This window comes from Oenanthe melanoleuca, chromosome 1A, assembly GCF_029582105.1.
Source record: "Oenanthe melanoleuca isolate GR-GAL-2019-014 chromosome 1A, OMel1.0, whole genome shotgun sequence".
NCBI lineage: Eukaryota > Metazoa > Chordata > Aves > Passeriformes > Muscicapidae > Oenanthe > Oenanthe melanoleuca.
In genome coordinates, this window is record NC_079334.1 from 44839759 (window position 1) to 44866070 (window position 26312).

The window sequence follows — 26312 nt, forward strand, 5'->3', positions numbered from 1 at the left end:
TATGTGTGAATAGTTCCTTTAATGCCATTAGTTCCCATATTGGCAGAGACAACTTACTGTCTCTGTTTTCACCTGCTCATTAATATTTATGTGTAATCTACTGCTTTCCTTGTTGTTTGTTGTTTCTTTTATACTGAATAATATTTAACCAAATAATTGGTAGACTAGATGGCTTCCCAGCCCCTGCTTGCTTATACTACCACTCCTATTTAGATGAGACTGAGTGCTTGGCCTCCTTCCTTTATAAAATATCCCCAGCATGCATGGTGGTGAATGGGGAGCTGCTGGCTGCTCGTGTCCAGGGTGAAAACTCCAGCAAGGTGACTGAGCAGCCACTGCCCCGAGCACACAGCTGCCTCTCCTCATCTCTTCATTCACACAAGATCCTCAGACCTTAGCCTGATGTGCAGACCATGTGTATTTGTCCATTTCTGTTTCATGGGTTTAGAGGTTGATATCCTCTCAGTACCCTTCCTTAAAAATCCCCACCAGTTCCAAATGATCACACATATGTTTCAGGCTCAGTTGTTTTCCCACAGGGCACTTTCAAGCATCCAGAATACCACCAGTGTCTCTCAGATGAAATCTTTGTGTGCAGTAGAGGATTTCAAGACCTGAGGCTTCCACCATACAACAGATTTTGGACAGGGGGGAAGAGATTCCTTTTACTAGTAGGCATTATAAGCTCTGTAAAGGTTGTAGATTTATCATTGTGAAGTGAACAATTAGCAATTACGTCTGGAGGACAGGTTCACTAATTAATTCTGGAAGTGCAACACTATTTTAATATGATTACCAGAATGGATCTCCTAAAGCAGTATTATTTAAAAATGTTTTAAGAGCCTTTTTTGTGATTTTTAATTAAAAATCCAATCTCAAAGTAATTTTAAACATTTACCTGATAAGCAAGTGGATCTTTTGGAGGACTGAAAATTACTAAATTATTGTTGTAAAATCACCTTTTATGTGCTTCTCTGTTTGAAAATGAGCAAGGCAGAATCCTTTCATGTAGCTGTTGCAGTAATATTTTAGTGCTTTAAGCCTTCACATCACATTTCTTAAATAACTGACAATGGGAGAATATATAAGGGAAACAAAATATTTCATTAAGCAGGTTGTAATGGCTTAATAAAATAAATTATGGATTCTATTGGTTGGTAATAGAGATCTGAAGTGCTCATGAGTCTTGTCATAATGTTACAAATAATTTTGTTGCAAATGTACAATGTATTTTATCTGAAGACAAGGGGCATCCCCACACCTCAGCATGAGTATATAACTTCTGTTAGTACAAGGCATAGGATATGTTGTATTCCCCAAAAATACCCAATAAAGACTTACTATTTGGTTTCCACTGAATTCAGAAAACTTTCATAGCTTGAAAGCAAATGATGGATGGCCTTTATCTTTGTATTTCATTTGAGTAGTCTAAGCCAATTCTTGGCAGGTCAGTAGCAAGGAAAGGGTTTGGTACATGAACAAGCTACCTAGTATCAGCTCCTCTATACTCTAACCAATGCACTTTTAGAAGTGAGCTGCTTCAGACTGCCTGGTGAGCAGGTACACACCTTAAACATGGTAACTAGTTTGTGTGCTTAAGACTTCAAGTTCTTTGAAACCTCTGTCAGTCTTTCTTACCTGCTGTGGAGCAAGAGTGAGTGGTGTTTCATCAGACCTCAGACCGATGAAGACCTTTAAACTGTTTCTGTATTGGCAAATATCTGATTCTTACCCAAAAAAGCTTTCTCATCCCTTGAACAAATAATTGGTGTGCATAGAGTATAGGCTAGAGAGGTACTTCAAGTGTTTTGAATTTATCCTGAGATGCCAGGATAATTTGTTATGCCTATTGAACACCTTGTTCACTGCTGGGGAGTACTGGTTTTCTGGAAGAGCACCAAAGTTGTAGGTTCTTGTCAGCAATGGTGATTGCCACAGGGTGGGCCTGTCATATAAACAGGTCTTAGAGTTCACCCTCTGAGGCTTTGGCCAGCTTTCTTGATGAGAAGATATAGAGTTTAAACTGGCAAATGGTTGTGTATACCAACAGTCAGAAAGGAAGAAAAAACTTAACTATTGTAAAATTACAAGCATTAAGTATTTTAACTTCTGTATAAGTTAAATTTGTCTATCCAAAAAGCCTTCATAACCTTTCCTAGCCCTGTGTGTTTTCTGCCACCATGTCCTGTCTTGAAACCTCTGCTAGAGCTCTGCAACTTTGTGTGACCATTTATATCCTAAAACTGCTGTTGTTCCCAGCCTCACTTTGAGGTTTTTGCTTCACATTCTCATCCAAAAACTCCCAGCAGGCTGAAACCAGGAGAAAAGCCTGAAAGCATTTGAATGTCTTTCTGTGTGCTTTTTAAAGTGACATTCAAGAAGCTGGAGGAAAAAAATGTGGTGAGTTTTGTACAACTTTAAAGCAGGTCTGTGCCTCTGAAGAGCTGGGCACATCATCCTGACCAATGTCTCACTGAAATCAGGACAATGTGTTTGTAAAAGTCTGGGTTCTTTGCAGAGTTGTTGTCTACAGTTCTTAATTGCAGTCACTTGAATGGGAAAACGCTGGTGTTCAATGACCTGATAATTGTTGTATTAAATAATGTATTAGTACCACTAAAACCACATAACAAGACTGAAATTGAGCTGTGGCATCCCTGCCTAACTTGGGGGCAGGTTGGAACTAGGTGCTCTTTTAGTTCCCTTCCAACCCAAACCATAGCAGTACGTGTTAACTTTCAATGTTTCCATAGGAAATGGTATAGCTGCAATAGTCTGATCATTGATCCCTACACCTGATTTTCCAGCAGGTGTTTCTATGATCACTGCTTGTTTGCCATTCTGTCCTAATATTTTGCTATAGCAGACTTTTAAGTTAGAGATTGTAGTGTTTTGTCAGTAGCTTCCATGGTCCACACCTGTCTGTTCACCTGTCTGTTCATTTCAACTGTGTTTCTTGAAATTTTCCTTTTGATAATTTGCCTCCTGTTTTCACTGGACCATGTCTTCCAGCTAGTCCTTTTTTTTTTTTTCTATTTTTTCAAATGTGTGTATTTTTCTCTAATTTTTATGACTTACAGGCAGTGACCAGAGTGAAATGGCCCAGCTGTTTCTGTTTGATTCTTGCTCATTGGGATGTCATCCTCCCCTTTGTCTTCAGAGACTCTGTGGCCAAGGAGTAGCTGCTTGCCCTGTGTAGTTGTAGCAGGTTAAATGCCTTCTCTCTATCCCTCTGGTATAGAAGTTCTATAACATGACATGCCATCTGTTTCAACCTCATGATTTTTTGTGGTATGTTGTTACTCTTCACCTGAACAAGTAATGAGCCACAGTAGATAAAGGTGCCACAGTGCAGCTGTACTGCATGGGTTGGCATTTCTGCTTTGGAATCCTGCAGTGAGTGTTCCCACACTGAACAGCCTCTTGGTTTAGACCCAGGCATTGCTGTTAAGGGTTGGGATGCATTTTTCATATACCTGGGCTCCAAACAAATCCTGTTCAAGTGCTCTGAAACTGATCTCTGAAGCCAGCCAATGCACAAAGCAGCTGAGAGGGATCTGCAGGACTCCTGCGTGGGTCAGAGCTGTGCTGAGGTGCAGGAGGAGACCCAGGGCTGCTGGGCAGCATGGGGAAGCTTGGCACAGCACCCTCCCATCCACAGCCTCGTGCCAAATCCGTGGCACATGCCCCAGGGTAGCCTGGGAGTTCCATGGTGGAAGTGCACAAGGCTCACAATATAGAAACAGCAATGGCTATGAAACAAATGTGTGCAGTCCTAAGTGATTCTGCTGTCAGAGGAGCATTTTGCTAGCATTTGTCTTGACCAGTGTGCTAGAACTGATTTTTATTATGGCTCCATAATGCATGAATAAATGAGGTAGATAGAGCTTTTTCTCTAAAGACTGGTATGGAAAAAAAGCATCCTGCTGGAGGTTTTAATTTGATTTTGTCTTATATGGAATGAAAGCATGCAGTCTATGTTGTTACTGTACTAATTTAATGTTCAGGAGCCTTCATGTATTTATACAGTTAGCAAAATGTTGTCTGAAAAATACAAACAACTTGTATCACTAATTCAAATATTTTAGTTCTGTTTCTCGATGAAGTTCATTCCAGTTATTGTATCATCCATGTCCAAGAGCTATATTAGCAGTATTAGTAAGCATATATCATCCTTAGGAAGTTAAGATCTGTGTTACATGTTTAGTGAATGCATGGAGGACAGCATCACAAAAATATTTATTTCAAACTCTGGTACAAAGTCTGAATACACTCATAGAAAATTTATATAGTCTGCTGTGAGATGTCCCTGAGATCTGTAAGACATAATTATTTGAGCCTTGACTTAAAAATACTTTCCTCTCAAAATAATTTTAAAAAATGTATGTCTGAGGAGTATAAATAGTGGATTATTTTAAGGACAGTCAAAGCTTTGTTTTCCTGAATCATGGTATCAGTTAGGCTGAGCTATGTTGATTCATATCACTGAACACTATAATGAACTTTCCTTTTGAGATACTGTTTTTTCCAGTTTGAATACCAGTTTATGGAAGTTTGATTCTAAAAGTAGAAACAACTTATTTGGCTACTCTCCATCTGGAAAAGCTCCAGTTCACTGAGAAAGCAGCAATAGACCACAGAGATTCTAACATCACAGGACCTCTTCCTCATACAGATTCTTCATTAAGTACAAAATTCACTTAATTCAGCCTTGAAGGCTCTCTGTGTGTCAGGAAGCTCAGTCAGAATATCTGAGAGAGATTTCAGCCTGTTCTGTCAGTATGACACCCACACACACAAGGATGCCAGAAACAAGACCTCTCAGGATGCATTTTGAAGGTTATTTCTAATTTGTATGAGTCTGAAAAAGTTAAAGTGCTATTTAAAATAAAAGTTTCACACTATTTGTAGTTGTTTTTTTCACATAGTTGCCTTTTTCAAGGAAAGTCTACCAGTGGAAAAGTTGTAAACCCTGCAATGCAAACATCTTAGTTAGGAGCATGGTAGAAATTCCCATCATAATGACATAGGGATGTCTCACAAGAACTGCTAAAGCAGGTTTTATGTTTTTAAGGCAAATCACACAGCCTTTCCTTCAGTTGCAGAGTGTAAAGCAATTGTTTAAAAAGACCACAAGGCAATTCTTTTAACATCAAAAGGATAGACGTGCTTGGAAATTGAATCCTGTTAGAGGAAAAGAACATGTGACCAGAAAAGGAGAATCCTTGTAATAAGGCATTAGTGATCACTACTAAATGATCATGATAAAAAATAGAGAGTAAAGTGATTAACCTGCTTTACATAGCAATGATGGCATACAAGTTACTGGGCTCAGTACAGTATTTGTTAAAGGCACTGCAAAGATAAATGACAGTAATTAAGTATTACTATCCATATTAAACACATTGTTAAGACCCCTTCTTTCTGGGAGAGCTGAGGTCACAGACACAGTAGATGTAAAGTAAGACATGCCTTTTTCCAGCTTGCTGCTCTTTGCAGAGTGTTACAGAACAGTTACAGTGGTAATATACACAAGCACTACACTTGCATGTACATTTTTTTACATACAATGCCTTCCAGTATGTATTTTTAAATGTTATTAAGTGATGGTCTAGATCACCTTGACACAAAATTGTACTCCTTTTTTTTTCTTCTTTCTTCCCCCAAGAGTTTTCATATGAAAATAGCAGAAATTCGGTCTTTATACCTTAAATTTAAATAGCATTTTTTATGCTTTATAATGCCTTTGTACTAAACAGCAAGTTTAACTGAAAGAAGGTGGTAATTTTAATTAGCTAGATTTGGGTGATAAGTACAAAAGAGGAACCTGGATGGTCACTTTTGTCCTTGCATTTCAAATTCTTCTGTTGGATATTTTCTTCCTCTTCTTTGTATCTCAACATTCTGAGATTCAGGCTGCACAATTACTTTGTTATCTTTCCAGATCATAGTCTAGGGTTTAATCATTGCTTCTAATCCCTTATTTTAGCACATAATATGGATCTCAGCTCTCCACATCTAGCAAGTCATGTGATCACACTAAACAAGGAAAGGTAAATAGAAATTTTGTTTAACAAGTCATAAGAAATCAGAGAAGCTCTAAAAAGTATAATAAAATTATTCAGTATATAATTCTGAGGTAGATAAATAGTTTCATATCTGTGAAATAATCAAAATATCAAAATATCAAACCTTGAATTTAGTTGCACTGATGTAAGTCTGTGTCATTTACCCAGGAATGAGGCATTACACAGCTCTGAGCTTGCAACAGAACCTGCTGTAGTGTGTTAAATATTTATAAATTGCATATTAACATCAGCACTTAAATATTGTGAATACATATTAGGTCACTTTCATTAGTGTGTGTGTGGGCATGTGTGTCCCTCTGTGTGAGAACAGTCTCTGGTCTTTACAGATGTGGGGGTTTGTCCGGGCTCCTGCAGAAACACAACAAGCAGTGGCATGTATCTGCTGCTGAACTGGGCAATAATGTAGTCTATTATTTAAACATGATCTTATTGGCGAGCAAATTGGTTTTGTTTTATTAAAATTCCAACACTTCACATTTTTATTAATCACTTTCCCGGTGCTATTCAGTGTGTTCTGATGCCTGTGCTGCCGTACCCATAGCAACACTTGTTAATGCTAATGAAACTGCAACATCCCAAGCTCCCCGACAGAGCAGCCCTGTTAAATATGGCTATTAAGCACAGTTGTATTTCTGTTAGTTCCAGCTCCCAGCAGACACCTGCTCTATAGAAACTCTGTTCTGAGTTATTAAGATTTGGTAACTTACAGCTTTTCTTAAAGCTGTCATTTAACTGGAATAAATTTCTCATATTCCTAGACAGCAAATGCTACAGAGTATGTACAGTTCCTGTAAAACTGGCAAGCTTTAGCTGTAGGATTAAGTGTTCTTTTGAAGTGCTCATTTGCATTCAATGAAAAAACAGGCAGGGTTGAGACTGATTGATCTTGGGGGAATCTACAGGATGTGCTGTACCCTAGAGCACCTGGACATTTTAACTAAATATCATTCATAGTGTGTTAACAAGCAGAAGTAATAGCTATATAATTCCTCATGAACTCAGACTTAATTCAACTTAATAGAAGTACTTGAGGGCTTTAATATATCGAGGTAGGAGATGATTATGTACATTGATTCTTCTTTCACTAGGAAACATATTTGCATGTAGTATTGGTGAGGACCATGACAGGGTGTTTTATTTTCATTATTCTGAGTTTTGGCTTTGAATACTGTTTATTTGGCAAGTCATTAGTCATCCATCTTTTGTAGTCTGAAAAACAAAGGAAAAATCCTGTAATCAGTATAAAATTGCTTCCAAGAATATGACCACAAATTAGGGAATGCTGCTGTGCCAACAAATAGCTGCTGCAGTGCCAAGGCTGCAGAACAGGGAAGCTGTCATCCATGTACGAGTGCCGAGCCGATCCTTCTCGATGCTCTTCCATCATTTCAAAACAATTGATTCCAAGACAAAGCTTTAAAACTGCTCCATTCCTGAAGAATTTTAAATGCAGCACTCTTTTGTGCAGAATTACCTATAGGAATACAGGTTGGTCCCCCAGTGTACTCTCCCTAGGGGTTTGGTTGTTTTGGCAGCTGATGGTTTTGCCATGTAATCAGTGAGAACCTGGGGGAGGGTGCTCAGCCTTTGTGTTTTCCATTTGGCATCTGCTGGGCTGCTAGTGTGGAGTGCCAGGTTTGCTAGGTGTCTTTTGTTTTCCTGTCATTCCTTCTTCTCTTTGTTCTTTGCATGTCTAAAAACCTGTCTTTTGCTCATTATTTGGACTCCTATATTCACCAGTATGTCTTTATTGTGTTCATTTTTGTTTTAGGATCATTTCAAGTTCTTGTGCTAATCTCCTCATAATATTAACCAGCTGTATTAATGAGATAATAAACCAGATTTGTTGGTAATTAATTGATCCATTCAACTATTGAATTTAATTAGAAAGACACTCAGCATTCCAGCAGATGTTCTTATTTTGTTTCATTATCCTTGTGTTGCCAACAGTGGGATATTTACATCATAAAGCCATCAGCCTAAGGCCTCATTGCTGTGCTGTGGACTACAAAAAATGACAGGAAACCCATAAATATATCTTAAGCAAATTTGTATTAATTCCATTTTCATCCCTTCAGTTCTCAGACTTTGCAATGCCTTTAATTTTCAAAGTATTATTAATTTAATAATAAATCAATTAATCTGTTTTAAAATAGTTTGATTTCTTATTCCCTAGTTAAAAACCCTTGTCTTTGGACTTCCCTGCTTTTCCTCTGATCTTACGACTCCCATTCCTTTTTATCTAGTGGCAAAGCTTCAAAGAGAAGGATGTGAGTGCCCCTGTGCTCAGCATTCCCTGCAGAGCAGTTTATGGAGTTGCTCCCTCTGTTGCCTTCTGGAGGAGCTGGCTGCTCCCTGAGCTCTGGCACTGGAGGCACAGCTGCAGGCTGCACCAGGGCCAGGCTGTGAGAGTGAAGAGTTCTGTCAGTGAAGTGACTTCATTTATCTGAACCACAAAGCTCCACTTCCTAGTTAGAGAATGTCATTTATCCAGCAGTGTTCAGTTTGTCCCCAGAGCTAGTCAGAGCACATAGTTCAGATGTGCAACCAAGTAGAATTGAGCACAAGAGCTCTGCTCTGCATTTAGTGTGTTAGGTGTGCCCAGGCTGTCAACAGTGGATTCTGCAAACTGAAGCCAGTGCTGAGTGTCCTTGTTAGGAAGCAGCAATAAAATCTTAGTGGCTTCTTTTCCTTTGTGTGTAATGCCTTTGAAGAAACCCTGCACACTATGTCAGGCTTATGCTAAAATTGTATGAGACAGCTGAGGCTGTAAAGCTGAGAAGAGAGGAGGAAGCTGAGAGGAAGGTTCTGTTTCACCTTACTGCTTCTCACTGTGCACTCCTTAGTTTGCTCTTGCCCTTGGTGGGCTCTTGTGTGAGCATTTTCAACATTATTGAGCAAAAAGAAAGGAAGGAATGATTCTTAGTGGTAAAGACTTGGGTTGACTCATCTAAGGATTTGGCAAGCCCGGGAGCAAGCACAAGCAGAAGGGCAGGGGCAGATGGTTAGGAGTGGTGGGATAAGGTGGAGAAAGACAGGATGATGAGACATCCCTGTGCTTCTCAGTGGCAGCAAGTGATTGCACTGGTTAAACCACCTCTGGGGACCTTGCCTTTCAAAACTCCCATTCAAATGCCAAATCTTTCCTTCCTTTTCTTTCTGATAATAATACCTGTTTTATTGGCCATAAAATTGCATGGCATATTGCTTTGTAATAATTGCATATGTGATTGTGCAGGTGGAGTACATTGCCTGTTCTGCTGTAGTTTGTGTTATAACTGTGTGGGTGTAACATTTACTTAACTGTGCAAACGAACATTGGTTTGGATCTTAGAATAATTGTATTCAAAAGCAAAAATGTTCCAGTAAGGAAAACGAATCCATTTTCATCTTGTTGCTTCACTAGCTGTGAAGATTAACTAGTCTGTATTATAACAATTCTTAAAATAAAATAAAGCCATATAATTTCTGTAACAGGCAGCTTTTATTTACTTTTTTCTTCCCTAAGTGGTGAGCAGGAGGGCCATCTGAAGCATTGCAGGAAATCTCATGTTATTTGGGCAAATTGTTCCCAAAGAAATGCTATTCAATGCTAACAAATGCAGAGTAACACACAGGAGAGAACACACAAAGAATATGACCATTGTCTTATGTACTAACACCTGATTCACAGCTTAGGAGTCTTTGAATCTTTGAAGAGAATTCAGTGGTTAATTCAGCAATCCTAAAAGCAAGTGAAATACCAGAAATAAAAAGTAAATAGAGGAGAGATTGAAAAAAAAAAAAAAAGTGCTGATTTATAAACGTATTTTCTTCCACTCTTGGACATTTTCAGGCTACCTCTTACATGAAGGGTAGAGGAGAACTAGCCTCAAGTTAAACCAGAACATCAAGGAATAAAGGACCATTACAAAAACATGAAAAGTTGATGCAAGTTTTTGTAGGTGTTGAAAGACCAACAATTTCAAATAGTGCAGGAATAAGTGAATGGAGAAAAAAAAAAAAAAAAGCTGCTTAACTGAGGGGCTCATGTAGCCTTCTGGAAGACTGTTCTATTTGTGTGATTACTGTTAGTTTGTCCTGTTTTTATACCATTCCTAGGTAATTGCTTCTCACCCTTGTCAGCCAGGGCACATGCTCTAGAGGGGTGTATAATCTGTCCCTGTGAAGTTATTCTTGTTGCAGTAGAGTCTAAGAGTAAAGCTTGCTACTTTTCCCTTATTTTCAAGTGTCTCTGCATGTAGGAGTCTTGGAGTCTGAGAATGCATCTCAGAGTTTTTTATTTCCCTGGTAGCCCTGAGCTGTGCTATAGTTAACAGCTTTTATTCAGTACCTGTAGCCACTCTGCTCCAAATATAGAAACAAAATTAGCTGCTTTTCAGAGATTTCAATATTATGCTTAGATTTATTTGTACTGTTTTGAGGTTTGTGCTACATTAGTCCAGTAAGTGCTATGCTAAAGGCTGTGCATTTGTTCAGCTCTGTGCATTTGCTCTCTTGTTCAGTGTTTTTGGTAGCAGATGAGTAAAAAGATAGTCACATTGATTCATTTTTCCTTTGCCTCTTCTTTTAAGTGCCTTTGAAAGAAGTTGCATAAGCTTCTGCATTTGCCAAACTGCTCCAGTAGCCTAAAGTTATTCTCTTTTAGTACTAGCTACTCTGTTTGGGCAGCAAAAAAAGTCTTCACCCCAGTTTATTCCTTTTTATTCCTTTCAGCACCTGATGACAACAGTCAAACATTTAGTGGTTCTGTTTTTCTAGCCCAAGCAGTTGCTATTCACAAGCACCCTTATGAAATAACTGTATCAGCTCCTTGTCTGAGTTTCCTACTCATTCCTACTGTACACACCTATCTGTTGAAAGTTGATTTCTTCAGGCAGAGAGGTGCTTATGTATTTGGATTTCTTAAGGTTTAAATAGGTTATTGCAAGAGACCTATACCAAAAATTAACAAAAAGCAGTATTTCTGCTTACTGGGTGCAGTTAAACTGGCTGATAGAGGATCTTCTTAGTTCACTTGGCATCAGCAATTGCAGAGGAAATTAAGTTCTACTTTTCTCAGTAAACATGTTTAATGCTTCTTCAGGCAACAGAACTGACTGTAAGAATGGACAAAGCTGGACTCTTGTAGCTACCATCAGTTTTGCTTGGGAGATTTGACCCTTTCATGAGGATTGCTCTAGCACATAGTGTAGCCACAGCTGTTCTTAAAATACAACAAAATTGAACAATTTCTGCAATGCCGGTTTAATAAAGAAATTTCTGGGGGAAGGGAATGGGCTGAAGTGTAGATAAAATTATGAGAAGAAAAGTGTTAGACTGTACAGCAGCTGCATTGTTCCAGGTAATACCACACTCTCTGTGCTGCCATCTTTCCCAGTGCTTAGTTTTATGGGATAAATTGAATTCAGTGTAACCCAGCCATCAGTCTTCAGTCCAGTCAGTGCTTTTCCGGAAGCTGTATTTTTCAGAAGTCCTGAGTAGAAGCCTCAAGAGTTGTGCAGGGTGTATATATTGTTCCAGGAGCAGCACAGAGCTGATAAAGCTGTGTTTCTATGGTTTTGTACCCTTTACCATCTGTGCCTTCCAGCAGCTCCAGCTCACCCTCAGTCCCCTGGAGCAGCCCCATCAGGGAGCCTTTGCCTGTGCTGAGGCTGCTTTGGAGCACTGTGTGTCCACACTGGCAGGACAGACACTGATGGACAGCCTGTGGGGTGGAGGACAAAGTCTCATTTCCCTCTTTTGTTCCTCTGCCTGAACACAGATTTGTCACAGAGCTTATAGGGGCTTCCCAGGTCTGTCTCTGAATGGGATTCTCCAGCCCTTCTTTGGTTATTTCAGTCTTGGTTAGAAGGCAGGGTAGAGCAATTGATGTAGCTAAAATTCAAGATACTTGTTGAAATTGGCATTTGCTTCCAAGATAAACCCTAACCCTAAGACTGAGGTATGATTAATTTGGAAAATGAACACCACAGTTTACTTCTGGACAGCTGGAATTTGGTTAGGCTTATGGGGCCAACTGTTGAACTCGCTCTTGGTCAGTGTTTCTTAATGAATTCTACTAATTTATGCCAATGGAAGAGCTAATGAATATAGACCCATGTTGTTTAAATGGGGAACACACACATATAACCCCAGGACAACATGTGGCAGTGACTCACCTCTGTGTGGTGTCACACAGGAGTCTGTGTCTGACTGGTACAGTGTGGTACAAACATGGGCCATGACCTTTCCACATGGAGCATGGCTGCCCCTTCCTCAACATCCATGCAGTTAGAAAGTGTTCCAGTGGGCATGAGCATCCATGTGGCAGTAATCTTTATCAAGGATAGTCTTTTGTCACAGAACAGTAAATTAGGTGCTAATGGGGAAAAAAAGGCAAGGCAAATGCATATCTTCAAGAGTCAGTCAGAAAATTATAGAAATAGTCTGCAATAAATAAAAGTATGATTAGGAAAATTGACATGTAAAACAGTTTGTGCTATACAGTCTAAATCCTTCCTGATGCTCTGAACAATGTGGCTCAGGGAGCTACAAAGAGAATAGCTTTATTTATATCAACAGGTAGATTAAATAGTGATAAGGAAAATAGGTTTCCCATTATAAAATTTCTTTAGTAGTAAGCTGGGTGCTGACTGACTTGGTGTCAGCTAGGAGTTTCATTTGAGACAGACACCTGAGAACTGTCCTGTGCTAACCTCCCACTGTCCTTCTTGGAATCAATGCAGTCAACCTGCCTACAAAAACATCTTGCTCCTCAAGTGATCCATGCAACAAAACTGAGACTCAAACAGGTTTTACATGTACTACCTAAAAGTACTCCAAGAGATGCACATATATTTATTTAGTCAAAATTAATTATTCTTATTTTTATTAATTTTAGATACCGAGTGTATTTTGGAGCCTCTGTCTCTGCCAGAAAGTCCAGGTGGTGTTGATGCAGTAGAAAGTTCCCCCTATGTGCCTTGTATTTTCTGCAAAGAATGCTATGTCTTAGCAGAACAAAACCAGCTTCTGAAGCACATGATTATTGAACACAAGCTCGTCATAGCAGATGTGAAACTGGTTGCAGATTTTAGAAGGTAAGGATTATATCATTTAAAATGAGTGTGTGTGTCTGTTTGGTGTTATTGAAAGCTTTAGAAAAGTAGAGATCATCTCTTTTAAAAGACATTGTAGGAGGATTTCTGTTAACTTTTCTTATGAGCAATTTGCTTCTGGATTGTAAGGTTGTTTTCCTATTTCCTTCCCTCTCCCTTATGCCTAGATGTTGCTGGAACTAGGGAGCTCCATTTTAGAATATATGGCAATTCCTGTGTTTGACATTTTTTAATATATCCTAGGGTCTTCTCAGGTCCTGTCACTAATCAACAAGTTGTGTGCAAACTAGAAAGCTGGATTTTAGCAATAAATCCTTAATCAAATGTATGAGCTTAACATTGCTTAAAATTGAAAATGGATGGTAGTTTTTGTTTGCTTTTCTGCTGAAGGCAGGCAGAAGGAGAATGTACTGTTCTTTGGAGATAGTACTAGTATCTTTGGGTAAGTAAAGGAATCAGAGCTGCTCAGTCATGGACCACCAGTCTCAGTGTGCTTGAGGGAATTATTTTGCATTAATAGAAATGTATTTTAAAATCACCCCTTCGAAAAGTGCCCATTTAGATTCTTTTTGCTGCTAATGCAATTGGAAGGTAGCCAGATCTTACAGAAAGTGGCCCCAGGATGTGAAATGATGGAGTTGTTGCTCTGAAGTGTGCTTTCTCTGATTTGCTGTATTAGTAAAATAATCTAATACTATGCACAAAAAAGAGAGTATATTCTGAAGTGTTGAACCTAGGTGTGGAAAATATGGGATCAACTCTGTAAAGATAGTATTATTTTTATGCTTAGCAATGAGTTACAGCCAGTCCTAGGAATACATTTCTTGACAGAACTGCAAGAAGTGGATAATCCAGAAAAGATGAATGCTAATGGAAAAATTTTTTCTTTCCATTTTAACTTTGAAGAATAAAGATAAGTTGGCATAAGAGCAGAGGGAAGAGATAAGGGGAATAAGCTTCTGCTTCATGACTCAACATGATTACTCATTCTGTCTCCCTGGATGTATCACAAGGCATTGGTTTTATCTGGTCATTGATTATTTGGGTTAAGTCTTATGATATGAAATCCCTTAACTGTAATTTCCATGTCACAGACAGTTATGGGCAGGTGAGTTTGTACCAGTGTTCATTTCTCCCAGTGCAAGGGACAGACATTTATTAAATGAGCTCAAGGATGACTTAGTCTGGAAGAATTGCAGTTCTGTTAAGCAGTTCTTTAGATGTGCAGTGCAAACAGTGGAGTAGGCAGGGGGAGAATCAGACTCCTCTCACTTACTGACTCCTGATGATGCTGCTGAATGAGCCTCAGCCAGATGTGCTGGCTGCACTGTGCTCAGCTGCACCAGAGGTTAGTCCTCTCCATGCCAGGGTTAGAAAAAAAGATGTGCTGATTCCTTGGCTGCTGCATTTTAAGTCCTCAAATACATAAGGTGAGATGGTAGAGGCAGTGTGAGGCACTGTGGGATGTGATAGCTGTGGCAAGTAAACTTACCAATTGCACAAGTATTAAAAGCTACAGCTATCTAAAAATGCTCTCATAATAATGATATCTGGTTTTTATTTATTCTTTTCCTAATTTGATGTCACATAATAAGAAGCAATCATTGAATAACCTTTACCTTACCAGCTCTCACATGATTTATATCATACATTAGTATAATTTTAAGCAAGCACTTAAGCAATTTCAGATTTTTTTTATAGTAGAATTCTGAATAATTAGCACAAGAGTTGCTTGGTTCCCTTAATCATTTAAGTGAAGTGATGAGTTCTTCTTGGTTAGCCAGTAGCTTCCTAGTTCAGTGGAAATCTGATCTCAGTTGTGTTCTATTGATGCAGCTGTAATACCAGCAAAGATAGTACAGAATGTTTATAAACAACTGTACTTGATGGGTTAAACTTTCAAGATGTGTTTAGGTCTTTTCTTATTCTGTCTGCTGTCTCACCCCCAGGTGTTCAGGGACTTCATTTTTCTGTCTTTCTGCTTGTCTGCCAAGCTACAGCTTTCACTGTAACTCCACAGGAGACCTGCCAAAACCTCACTTTTGTCAAGTTGGTGTTTTTACTGAGTTTCAGCTTCCTGACTGCATTTTGCAGAACACAAAGCACAATATTTTGGGCATTTGAGAATGCTCTGTAATATATCTTTTCAGTAAAGATGCATCTGAGTGGCACTTCTGTCTGAAGATGTGAATAGGTCACAGTGTTTATGCAAAGCTTGGTGCAAATCTGCTTATTGAGTTCTTCACTTTGACAGCATGGGTAAACCCAGTTTCAGTGAAACTGAATTAGTTTCATAAAATTGAAAACTAATATGAAGGAAAAAAAAAGGGACACAGGAGTTTAAAAAAGAAATAAAAACATTTAAGAATTTAGAGCATGAAAAAAACAAGAACTACTCAGTTTTTTATTAAAAGTTTTTTGGTGTTTGCTTTTTCACTGATCATCTCCTCCTTATTTTTAAAGCTACATATTGTACTGGAAGAGAAGGTTTGCAGAACAGCCTATCACAGACTTTTGTAGTGTAATAAGAACAAATTCAAAAGCTCCATTAGGTAAGTATGCTGCTTGCTTACTCTCTGATGGGCAGATCATGTGGTAATTCCTGGCATATGCTGCTGCTTTGATCAGCCAAGTGAGTCTGACACTAGGTCAGAAAACCACAGAAGTAATGTTTAACTCTTAAGCACATATTTAAGCTTACCTTTTCCAAGGATTACAACACGTGTTTCAGCACTGTGCTGAGTGAGGATGAGCTCAGTACATGCCCTGTGAAATGGGGGCTGTTGCAAATCAAGGTCTGGAAGCAGAGCTGCTCACATTGTGCCTGGAGAGACGTTGGTACCCACTGCATAAAAAATTACTGACTGTCCTTCCTTTTCTGACTTCACCCTGCCCACCACCTGCAATGCTGCTGCTAATTCTTCTTGGACATCAGGGCCACATCCCCCCTTCCTTTCCCCTGCCACAGTGCTCCCTCTCCCTGGAGTGTCAGCAGATGGTTTCTTCACAGAAGCCATACAATTCTGCAGATTTCTGGGCTCCAAGTCTGAAACCATAGTCCAGTGTTCTGCTGCATTGGTATGGTGGCACATTCCATCAGAGGGACAGTGCTGACTGTGTGAAGGAAGTGGTTTTCTCAGAAGTAACTGATGCATTACTTTGGCTTTCCTTTTCTAACAAAAACACAGTTTATCTAAAATAAATAAGAACTTTATGGCTTTTCTGCATCTTGAATTCTCAATGGAGACCTTAAAAGAGAAAAAACAATACATACAGCTGGTGTCAGAGATGATTAGAAAGTGAAAATATGGATGAAAGTAAATTTTTAAATAATTTTAAGAAAAGTAGCCCTGGAAAACATGAAAATCACTCCAAAAGTCATAATTCTGTTTCTCTTACAAACATTTACCACTCAGTTTGAAAACTGCAAATCAAACACCTGAATGGCAGAATTATGAAATACCAATGAGCCTTCTTCCTCTCTCTTTCTCTCTCTCAACCTCTCTCCTTCCCTCCTCACCCCTTTTCTCTCCCTCCAGAAAATGATTCTTATCTCAACCCATTATCTTTTGTATTTTCCTACATGCTAAGTAATTTTAATTCCTTTGGATAAAATTTATTGCCTTCTTCAATTGGATATGACCATAAATAGTAAAAAGGTTACTAAAGATAAAAGATGTGTAAAACATTTAACTAGAAAAGTAAATTAGGCAAGTCTCAATGTATGGTACTGAATAGTTCTGTATATCCACAGGTGGAAAAATACTTGATGGTAAAAGGTAATGTGATAGATCAGAGCAAGGGCAGGATAAATCAAATTATGATAGCAACTGAAAACTGACAATTACTTAGGGAAACAAGTGATAAGATTAAAGGTGATTTCATATTTCTTTCATGCTGACTTTAATCTGTAACCAATATAAATGCTAATTGTTTTCTGTGTCCAGATGAACCATCACCAAAATGAATAAAGCTGGCTGTGGAGAAAAGCTATGCAAGACTTTTCCTTCATACTCCAATATAAATATGCCCAAATATTTAAACATGTTTCATTAAATTATGAAATTTAAGTAACTGACTTTTATAGGTTAAAAATCACATTCTTGCATTTTTGATGTATTCCAAAATCTTAGCAAATTATCTGTCAGTAATATTCAAAGCAGCTGCAACTTCCCATTCCTTACTCACACTTTGTAATCTCTTAACAGAGGAACAGGACAATTATTTTCTTTTATGTGATGTTTTACCAGAAGACAGGTTACTTAGAGAAGAGCTCCAGCAAAAGAGACTGGTAAGAAATTACCATTGTTTCATTTTTTAAGGTAAACACTCCAATAGAATAAAATATAACGTAGTAGGCATTTTAAAGTTAAAGCATTTTTTGCTAGATGGCAAAATTCTGAAATTTTTTTAAGCTCATTTCCCTAGCTGCTGCAAAAACATACACAAATCCCCTGTTTATATATTTTATCTTGGGATAAATGTACAGGTTGTATCTCAGTGTTCCACACAAGTGGAAAATACACCCAGAACACTAAAAAGGTTGAGTGTGCTGAACTTTTCCTTCTTGCAAGGATCTGCAATGCATTGACAAACTATCTTTCATGTGATAATATACATCTGGGGAAATGGATAAAACAGAGCTCAGTGTGCCATACTGTGAGCAGAGAAGGTGATACTTAACCTACAAAATCTTAGAGCAAGGTGTTTTTGTGCTTTCATACCCCCTTTCCCAGATTTCATTATTTCGGTCTCGTACTCACAAGCACCATGGTGTGTGAGTGGAGGAAGCCTGGCCAGTATTGGTTCTGTGAGATGCAAAGAACAAGAAATGCCAGCTCTTGAGTCCACATGAACCATTCTGTTCTTCTTGCCTGATGGCAGCCTGGTGCTTTGGATAGGCCTTGCTGAATTTTTAGGCATTGTCAGTTCTGAATGGATGGTCCTTCAAGTTCAACTCATGCTGACCAGATTCCAGGAGTCTTAGTCCAGATTGTTGTCCAGTGGGATTTTTTCTGTTTTCTTGTTTGAAATACACATCTGGAGTCTGGTTTTGCTGTTGGGGTAATTTGGGAATGAATGTTGCATGGTACATAGCAGCTTTGTTGACAATCTCCTCATGTTAGGATGCAGGGTATTCCACTGGAGATGCAGAATACCCCATATCTGTACTGTGAGGTGTTAGAGTGCAAGCATTATGGTCTTTACATAAATACATTCCTCAGTTTAGTGCTGGCAGCCATGTCCTGAGACTGGTCAACACAGGCCTTTTAACCCTTTGCTATGCTGTTATTTATGGTGTGCTTATATTACAAGTTTGCAAGCTTGCAAATAAAGACACATTAAGCGATATGCATTCAGAATGAAGGAGAACCCTACAAAACCCAAATTCTAGTCCTAGAGAAATTAGGATTGGCAAGCAAAATCCAGTTGGTTCAGCTACTCTATTTCCATTTGCTGGCAGCAGTAATATTCTTCAGTTTGAAGTATGTGACTAGTGAATTCCCAGAACTGGAGGAGTATGTACAAGTCAAGGAGAAATGTGGTAGTTCTTCCACTGGGGATTTGCCGTGGAGTTGGAGTTGCCTGAGCTGAAACCTGCATTCCCATGTAGGCCCATTGGATTGGCATGGACTCAGAAAAAAAACAGCTGATGCACTCATGCCTAGCATGCTTCCCTTCCAAAGCTATCTAGGATCAGTAAAAAAGGTTGGTCTAGATCAGTATCTTACCCTTGACAGCAGCTAAGTGTCTCTGGTATGTGTCTCTAGTGGTGATTCTGTTCCAAAATACTCACTTAGTCTCCTGCAATTGGAAAAAAAAAAATCTGAATTCAATAATATGAGCTTCCAACACTGAACCCAGAAAAACTTCCAGGATCCCCAATACCTGCAGGAGTGATTTGCTCAGGCTAACCACACACTGGGAGAGAACCATCTGTTTGGTCCTTTTGAACCTGTCATGTCACACCTGGCAGGTTTTTGTATTAGAAGAGATAGTGAGGAATTTGTCTTTAGTATTATCCAAACCATTCATGATTTGTCTCCTGATTTATCTGCCTTACATTATGTCTTTCATTGGTCCTGTGCTGGAGTGCTCATGGCAAAGAAGGGTAGCAGCATCCTGGGCTGTATTAGGAGGAGTGTTGCAGTCAGGTCAAGGGAGATGATCCTTCCTCCTACTCAGCACTGCTGAGACCACATCTGGAGTGCTGGGTCCAGCTCAGGTATCCCCTGTACAAGAAAGATATAGATTTGCTTGAGCAGCTCTGGTGCAGGGTCACAAGGATGCTGAAGGGGCTGCAACATCCTGCATACAAGGAGAGGCTGAGACAGCTTGGACTAAGTCTAGAAGACAAAGCTCACTGGGGAACTTAGTGATGTATATAAATATTTGACGAATGGAAAAGGATTCTTCTCAGTTGTGCCCACCAACAGGATAAGAAGTAATGGGCATGAATTAAAAATCAGGAAATTCCCCCAAAAACATAAAATACCCACTTTTTTTTTACTGTGAGGGTGGTCAAACACTACAGCAAGTTATCCAGAGAGATTGCAAATTTTTCCTCTGTGCAGACAGTCAAAAGAGAACTCAACACACTTCTGGGTAACCAGGTAGAGGTGGCATTGCTTGGGCACAGGGATTGGACTTGTTTCTCTCAAGAGATCCTTTGCAACCTCAATGATTAGATGATTTGAGGTTGAGGAATGCTATTTGGTGGTTCTTCACAGTGCATCATTACTGCACTTCCCTGTATCATTTATGGTTTTCAACACTCCTTTTGGGTTTGTGAAAGATATCTTGAATTTTGCATGTGGTCATGCAGTGTCATAATGATATTTGTTTCCAAAGTATATATCATGTTTGTGGCTTTGAGGGAGGAAAAAGGGTTGTGATTGATCATGCAGCTGATGATTTCATTTTATTACAAATAATACCTCCTGGCTGCTATAAATTGGACTGTACTTTTTTGGTTTTTAAAGGGCACTTGTTTCTGATTTTGTAGTGTTTTGTACCATGCAGTCCTGTACCAACTAAACCTTTTCTCCACTGCAGTGCCAAGGGCATGAGGAGTCTGTTAGCAGGTGAGCAATCTCATCTGCTCTGCAAGTAGACATTTCCTCAAACTCTGGAATGAGTGGAGAATTTGCCCAAAGCAATTGCTGATTTTGTTTACGGAGTAATTCAATTAGAAAAAAAAATAAACATACATTCTTATTATGGTGTGAAATAGTTTGCAATTGTCATTGGTTTGAATATCAGAATTGTATCCTCAGTTTTTACAGAAGGATTTTGTGAAATCAAGCTGCAGCTGATGGAGCCACTGCTTTAGTTAAAGCAATAAAGTCTGTTTATTTTTTCATTTCCTTTTGCTGCAATCTGAGCCTTGACTTGCAAGTTAAATAGATATTTTGCTTTGTAAAGCCTTTTACCTCCAGACAAGTCCAGCAATTAAGAGTGAGCTGGCAAATGGGCTCATGTGAGTTGCGTAGAATAAAGACAGAACTATACAACCTCTGGTGATTTTTCTGCAGCCCTTGAATCCTAACTGCTGTCTCCAACAGCAAGCCCAAACAAGGACAAATGCTGTCTTTAAAATGTGCTGCCTGAAGCATTTGATTCTGCAGTTTTGAAACTCCAGTTTAGGAATATTTCAAGCTGTATTGCAGCAGGGAGCTAGCCAAGGTGGATGTCATGCAGAGACATAATGGTGACTGTGATGTATTGAGAGAGGCCAAGGAATGAGGCTGAAGTAGGTTAGAGAGCACAGCTTGCTGAAATAGCTGGCAAGGCTGTGAAATACAAAACAGATATGGTCTTTTGCAAAAACAGTCTTGACAAAGAATTAGTAGTTGTGAAGCAGTACCAGGCAAGGAAGTCCTGGCAGCAAAACTAGAGATGCATGGAGGGGCAGTGTCAGTATAAGCCAGGTGTTTAAATAAAAATGTAACATCCCCAAACATATTTTTTTGAAATTACATACTTCCTACAACAGCAGTGACCTTGTCTTGCTGTCATGAATGCAGCTGTGCACCAGTCATCTGACTGGTAGTTCTAGGTGAAGGGGCTTCTCTTTCTCCCAAAAAGTAAAGACCCTGAAGAGGAGTCTTCACCAAGACTGCAAGCTGTACCAGCTTCCCAGGAAGAGCTGTTTGTATGATCCCCAGTTTGTCACAATCTTAAGCTGAGACAAGGTTCAGGAGGTTGAAGATATGCACTGGAAGGGATGGAGATGTTAGTCCAGTTTAATGCAATGCAACATCAGAAGTGCTTACTGAGTGGCTGGTAATGTCAGCATGTTAAAACCTACTTCTGAGTTCTATAGGCCCTTCTTTGCCTGTTTTGGGTATTTCATTGCTTTTCTCAAGCAATCTTGCCCATCCTCTATCAGTTTATTAAGACTTGTCATTATAATGGCCAGAAATCATTTTATCTGATTCCATAATGACTGTTTGGTAAATTATGTCAGGTTTGAATATATTTAATGTCCAACCTTTAACCCTTTCTTATCCTTTGCTGATCTTGGTTCTTTTTTACTTTTATTTTAAATGCATTTCTTCAATAGTTAATAATTAGACTAAAGCCCTGCATGTTCCAAGCATTCCTCTTTGTCCATGTTTGGTCTCTTGCTGCATTGGATCTATGCTCTTTTTTGTTGTTCATTTCTGATGTATTTGAGGGTGGGGGAAGGTCAGTGTTTGCTATTTCCTTTTACTGTATTAGCCTATTTCCATCTTCTTTTGCTTGTCTTAGTTCAAACAAACTTCACCTTTCTCCTGCTTCAGCTTGGCAGCCTGTGGTATGTGTCCAATGTAATTTCAGCCCTCTTTTTCTTTTCAAACATCTTTACATAGTTAGTCTTCATCCTACCATTAAACTCTTCCTTCCTTCCTTTGTTTTAATTGACTCAGCTTCCTGAATGAGCTGTAGGAATGATGTCTTCTACATCAGTGTCACAGTACCCTTCAAAGTCTGTCATCTGACCTGTCTTTGATTACAGCCTATTCAGGTTTTAGCCTGTAGCTTCAGTAGCTGAGTCAACTCAAGAAGAAGAGCAGTAGCAAAGAAAGGAGGAGCAAATGGGACAGACAGCTAGGAGAACAATCCCTTATACCTGTCCCAGTTAGTCATTCCAATATTAGTTTTGTGGAGTAGGCTGGAATCAAGGGTGAGGTACAGGAAAAAAAGGTAACAGACACAATTTTTTAATGTTTTGGGTATTTTTGTCTTGGTATCAACAATGAATTAATGCTGACATCCCCAAACATTCAAGGAGGTTGGAAGCTGGTGCAAGTGTTTGAGCAAATTGCTCATTTCCTGCCTCATAACTTCAGTTTCTGCTTGACATGCGTTACCAGAATGTCTGTGCTCAGAAAAATTTCCGTTTTATGTAAGTTATTGTAATTACTGTTCTCCTTTTGGAGTCCCAGCAGTGAAATAGAAGGTTGGAAATGTCTTTAGGGAAGAAGAGCAGCCTTGTTGCTTTTGCTGTATTTGATGTGAACTGGTGCTTTTAATTCCTCACCTGTCCCAGTATCAGATCTGATTTCTGGTTTGGAAAGTTCCCTGTAGCAATGAAAGATGCCAATATTTCATAAAAAGGAGAGTCCACCTTGGAAAATATTTTTTAAACTCTGTTGGTATGTGCTTCTTACAGAAACAGCCAAGGCTGTGTCCTGCATTAGGAGAAAGCCCTCTAGGTTGCCTGAAATTAGCCTTGTAGGATTGAGTTTGCCATTCTACTTGGTGTGAGGTGGTCACCCATAAACCTGCTCATTGATACCAGAGGTGAACCTGAGTCACAGGTGGAAACATTAAACTGATACATTTTATACAGAATATTCAATAGTTGTGTAAGATCTCACTGTGGGTTGTATTTATGTCCATGCACCATGTATATAAAGTTAAGAGAATTTTACTGGAACTTAACTGGGACACGTACTACCTTTGGAAAAACTTGGAATTTTTGTGAGACCCCACACTGAAAACATATTAACATCTGGTTTGTGCCAGCAGCACATTTGAATTTTATGTGTTCATTGTTACCAGTAAAGATAAATATGTATAATAAGCTTATTTGATGAAATTATTTTATGATTATGGTTTTGTCTGAATAACTATATCTGTTTCTTTTCATAGAGAGAAATTCTAGAACAGCAACAACAGGAGAGATATGACACAAGTTTTCATAGTATGTGTATGTTCTGTGATCAAGAATTCACAGGAAACAGGTTTGTTTGTTCCCTTGTTTGCTTTTGTTTTATTTTTTGGTATCTACTCAGCATCATTGTTTATGTTTTCAATGGCATTGAACTAGTTAATGCATAATGGTAGGACTCAGAAAATAGAATTAACTTTAAAGTATAGTTTAAGTGTTTCTTTCAACTGAAGTGACATTTCAAATAGATTCTGTCCTACTTCTCAAACCTTTATTTAATTTATTCCAGTGCAATTATTTCTTCTACACAGTAGGCTGGAGTTGGGAACGAACCATTTTAAAGAGAAACTTTTTTTTGACAGCTGCTTTAGTGACAAGGACAGCTGTGTAAACCAGTGTGATGATTAAAAAATTTTTTTATTTAGTTAGACATTTTCTTGTTTAAAACTCACCTAACTAGTGGGAATTTGAATATCAAATGAAAAAGAGGAGAGGAAAATTAGAGTGAGAACAGAGGGCTTTACAGCATCAGTCAAGTGCAAACAAGAATTGCATTGAAGTGCATGCTCCAAAGAATCTTTGTTTATTCAGAGTAAATCAGTTTCTGTTGGAGAAGCTAAGTCTGTTTTCATGGGTAATTCTGGTAGTCTGGAAGGGCAGAAGCACCAGGGTCATATTCCTGCAGGTCATCCCAGTGTTCTATGAGTGTCCCTCTCTGCTGTCTGCTGGCAGTAGAGGAACTTCATCCTCTGCTTCCTCTTGGGTCTGGCAGGCAGAGTGCATGCTTGAAAATCATGCCTGGACAATGGTAAAAGAAAGTGTCAATATTGGGATTTTTCTTTAGTCCCCAAAAGCAGAAGCTTCTCTGTTGGAATGTCTTATCTGAACATCCATTGTGTTTATTTGTGTACACTTTTGAGTGCCATTCATGTTGCTAGTGCTGTGTGAAGCAATATTGATGTACAAGCACATTGCATCCAAGAATTTCTGCTCTGCTAACCAGCATAGAGAAGTCTGACAAATGGCTTTTTAGAATGTTTCTCAAGAGGGTTGTTTGAAATGTGATTTGCTTATACAGGGCAATGAATGAGCTTTGCTAACAGTGAGGGTCAAAATAAACTATACTGTAATTTTCATTTAAAGGGTTATATTTCATGCATTTGGATGGAGCAGTTGAAATGTTACTGAACGTTCAGCAGAGCTGAAAATGAAAAATTTCCTGTTTCAATAAAATTGCATTCCTTTTTTTTCCTAACAGTGGCAGCAAGACTATTACTGTTTATTTAACATTGGCTTTTATACAGTTTAGAGCCATTGGTGTATTTTAAAGCACTAATTGAATAATTCTTATATATATCCAAAAATATGTAACATTCTGTTTGAATGTCTTTTGTAGATCTGTTCTTCTCAATCATATGGCCAGAGAGCATGCCTTTAACATTGGGCTGCCAGATAACATTGTGAACTGCTATGAGTTTTTGGCTGTATTGCAGGGGAAGCTTGACAAGTAAGTAGAGTTTAGTTTTTCTGTTTTCAATAAACTTGAGTTGTATTTCTTTTAACTTGGAAATTGTAGGTAAAAATGAATTAAATTAATTCCACATTTGTGGCTAGTTAAGAAGAAGCAAAGTGAGCATGTAAGTTTATTGTGAGGCCTCTTAGAAGTCTCTGTTGATTTATTGAAAGCTCATTTGTAAAAATTCATAGTATGAAGTCAAGTGCAGTGTTTCAGTTATGAGTTGCTCAGTTTGACATCAATAATAGCACATGCCTTTTTCTCATAACTGTTTGCATTACTGTTCTTTCTCATCATGACAAACTTTCTGCCAAACATCTCTTTAATCACTGAATACAGACCTTGTTCCAGTCTTCATTTGCCTCCATGTTCCATTACTATGGGATGTTTGCTCTCTTCCTTTTGTACTGCTTATGGAGTAAACATAGAGCAGAAGAGGATAGATAGATGTTAACTTTTTCCAGAAATGAAGACATATTAAGAATTCTTTTTCTTTTATCTTTGGTGTTGCCTAATGCACTGAATTACCATGCTCACTGATAATTTGCAGCTCTACTGTTTATCAGTAGGACCTGAGGCTTTCAGTTAGAGGGAGTTTTCTCAAAGCTCATCCTCTCTGTAGCTAATGCACATGCTGAAATTGTGTCCAGAGTAGTGAAAGGCCACTCCCCTAGGGCTGAGAGTACACTTATTAGCTATGCTAGTAGAGTAGTACCTGAGAATAAATTACTAGAGGAGAAAAATCTTGTTTCAGGCAAATAAGACCACATTATGTATGCTGACAGAAAGGCTTCTGTACTCTTCATGGGAATGCCATTCTCAAGTAAAGCAAACACTTTGCTGTTAGCAGGTGGAGCAAAGCAGATATTAAAATTCATAGATGTATTCTGGCATCATTCCTATGATTCACCAGCAAGGCAACCTTGATTTGAAGTCTGCAAGCACAGGGAGAGCTCAAAACTTCTTAAATTTCTTGAAAGGCAAAATGATACTGAGAACCCTGAATTTCTGCTTCACACAAAACATCTGATGGGAATCTGGAACCAAAACAGTTTTATGATGCTGTTTGATCTAAGGCAGTGCATATACTTCTGTTTTGTTTGAATTGCTCTGGAAGACATAATAATATTAAATAATATTTTCATGTCTGTGTATGTATATGTATGTATGTCTGTCTATGAATTATATATACTTCTGAGTGTGTGGATATGAATTTACCTACTGAATTTTACTTCTTAGGATTTCAAAACCCATTGACCACCCTGACAAACTTTCATTTGCTCTCCCTGTTGAGGTGGAACTATAACTATAACTATAGAACTACAGCTAGTTTAAATTGTTTCAAAAGATAAGCAGTATGTTCAGAGTTTGGTTTTTTTCACTCTGAATTACAAAGAAACAATTCCAGGTGGATTGGATGTCAATGTAGGTCCATGCTGAGTTACAGA

General features: G+C 38.6%; 1 protein-coding gene across 1 annotated transcript in view; it reads left to right on the forward strand.

Moving 5' to 3' along the window:
• ZNF277 (zinc finger protein 277) overlaps nt 1-26312 on the forward strand; it is a 40992-nt gene that overhangs the window by 3581 nt on the left and 11099 nt on the right. Inside the window, exons 2-6 of the mRNA XM_056513974.1 lie at nt 12973-13171; nt 15653-15741; nt 17398-17480; nt 23330-23421; nt 24745-24855. Of these exons, the coding sequence (XP_056369949.1) occupies nt 12973-13171; nt 15653-15741; nt 17398-17480; nt 23330-23421; nt 24745-24855 (574 nt within the window). The remainder of the gene's footprint in view (nt 1-12972; nt 13172-15652; nt 15742-17397; nt 17481-23329; nt 23422-24744; nt 24856-26312) is intronic.